General features: G+C 51.0%; 1 protein-coding gene across 1 annotated transcript in view; it reads right to left on the bottom strand.

The window, feature by feature from the left end:
- LOC127684092 (odorant-binding protein 2a-like) overlaps positions 1-1615 on the bottom strand; it is a 2542-nt gene extending 927 nt beyond the window's left edge. The window contains exons 1-4 of the mRNA XM_052181058.1: positions 1529-1615; positions 888-1021; positions 617-687; positions 83-193 (exon numbers count right to left, since the gene is read on the bottom strand). Of these exons, the coding sequence (XP_052037018.1) occupies positions 83-193; positions 617-687; positions 888-1021; positions 1529-1615 (403 nt within the window). The remainder of the gene's footprint in view (positions 1-82; positions 194-616; positions 688-887; positions 1022-1528) is intronic.
- Between the last annotated feature and the right edge of the window lie 349 nt (positions 1616-1964).

Below are 1964 nucleotides of genomic sequence, written 5' to 3'. Positions count from 1 at the left end.
CTCCAGGGCCCAGCATGGCTGCTGCTATGTTGATAGCTACAGAAGCAGAGTCAAAGGCAGGACACGGGGTCTGTTTCCTCACCCACGAGTTTCCCCTTCCGATGTGACTTCCTGTGCTTCTGGCCTTCGCAGTAGAAGATGTAGTGGTCCTTTACAGAAATCTCCTGAATATAGATGACCTTCTTACCTTTGACTAAGGTGAACAGAGAACGTAGCAGTTCATTTCTTGACACATATGGAAGTTTTTAAAGATATATTCAGAAACCCTTGGAGCTGGTTACACAGGAGACCCAGCTCTGTGATTTCCATTAGACAGAAGCCATGTTCCAGGACAGTGCCAGCTCCTACTGAGGATTCCGGGCAAGGCAAGGGTTGAGGTTGGCACCAGGTCTGAACACTTCCCTTTCCTACTTTCCATTTCTTAGCAATGCTTACTGGAGAATCAAGAGCTATACTGGAGTGCATGGGGCATGGGAGAACAGGAAGTACCTGGTGCGGACTAATACATGACCTCCATGGACTATGGCTGGGTGGCCATACTGAAAGCTAAACAAGGCAGGCAGCCTCCGTGCAGGCACACGCCCCTGCAGGAGACCCTGGGCTGCATGATACTCACAGGCAGTGTACTTGCCAGGTTCATCAGTTTTATGCATCAAAAGTTTTTTCATGTGACACTGACCCTTCCTCCTGTAAAACAGAAGCCATACTCAGCTCACCCGGCATACCATCCTGACCAGGCAACTCTGAAGATTTATATCAAGATCATGCCCAAATTTTAGAGTGAGGTGAGCAAACCCCCTCGTAGGCAGAGCATTCAGTAACCTATACCAAACTAAGAATGGAAAAGACAAGAAAGACACCTGCAGAGGCTTGGTGGGGACACTCACCATGAGGTTATCTGGACCTCTAAGTCCCCTCCTTCCAGGGCTGTCACTGTCATAGGGAACACTTTCATAGGTCTCTTCTCATCTGTGTGATTCCTGTCACATACTGTGGCCTTTGTGAACAAGATCCCAGAGAACTGCAGAAGACAGAGCCCAGAATACTGTCCACTCTGGCTACTATGATTCCCAGGCTCTAGTGCCTGAGTCTGTAGCCAGAATAGACATTCCAGAGCCTAAGCTACAGCTCTGAAGTGGGCTGACACCACACATTCCCCACACATGCCCTCTGTAAAGAGAACTCTACTGTGGCCTAGTAGGGACACAGGATCTCTAATTTCCAAATGTAGGCTCTTGCAGGTTGAGAGGTCAGCACTAAAGAAAACTAATATCCTAAAAATCACACGCTATGTAAACTACTGGTGTGCGATATCACTCAAGCAAAGACCCTGACCTGACCCACTATCACGCTCCAGGCCAGTGTTCTCAGACAGGCTCTGCTAGTAACACAGCAGTGTCCGTGATGTGACCATTCCACGCTGGGATGCAGGACGTCAGTCTTCAAGGACACCACTTGGACCACTAGACCCCCACCAACCAGGGCTAGGCCATCTCGTACCGCCACCCACTGTCCCTCCCATCCTCACATCCTCCTGGTCATCTAATGGGACATCCTGAGCCTTCAGGACAGCCACCAGCCCCAGCAGCAGGACGGTAAGGAGCAGGCTCTTCATTTCCAGTCACTGGGCTCCCACACAAGGCAGGTCACCTGGGCAGTGTGTGCTCTGGCTCCTCACAGGTGCCCTTTATGTCCCCCATGGTCAGGGACCTGTGCCCACTTGGCACTAACCACGTCCCTCCTGTCCCTCTCTCATGGCCAAACACACATCCATCATGGCGCTGAAGGTGTTGTTGTTGGGATCTGATGAATATCAAATCGGTGTCACCAGCAGATGAAGAAAGACACACAATGCCCCAGAAGGTCTGTGTCACCCGAGTGTTGTGCTCACAAAGGACCCTGGTGGATAAGCAACTCACGTGCAGGGAAGGAGAACCAGACTTCCCTTCACACCCCTGCCCTGC

Source organism: Apodemus sylvaticus, chromosome 5, assembly GCF_947179515.1.
Source record: "Apodemus sylvaticus chromosome 5, mApoSyl1.1, whole genome shotgun sequence".
Taxonomy (NCBI): Eukaryota; Metazoa; Chordata; class Mammalia; order Rodentia; family Muridae; genus Apodemus; species Apodemus sylvaticus.
This window is presented reverse-complemented; position numbering and strand designations above follow the sequence as displayed.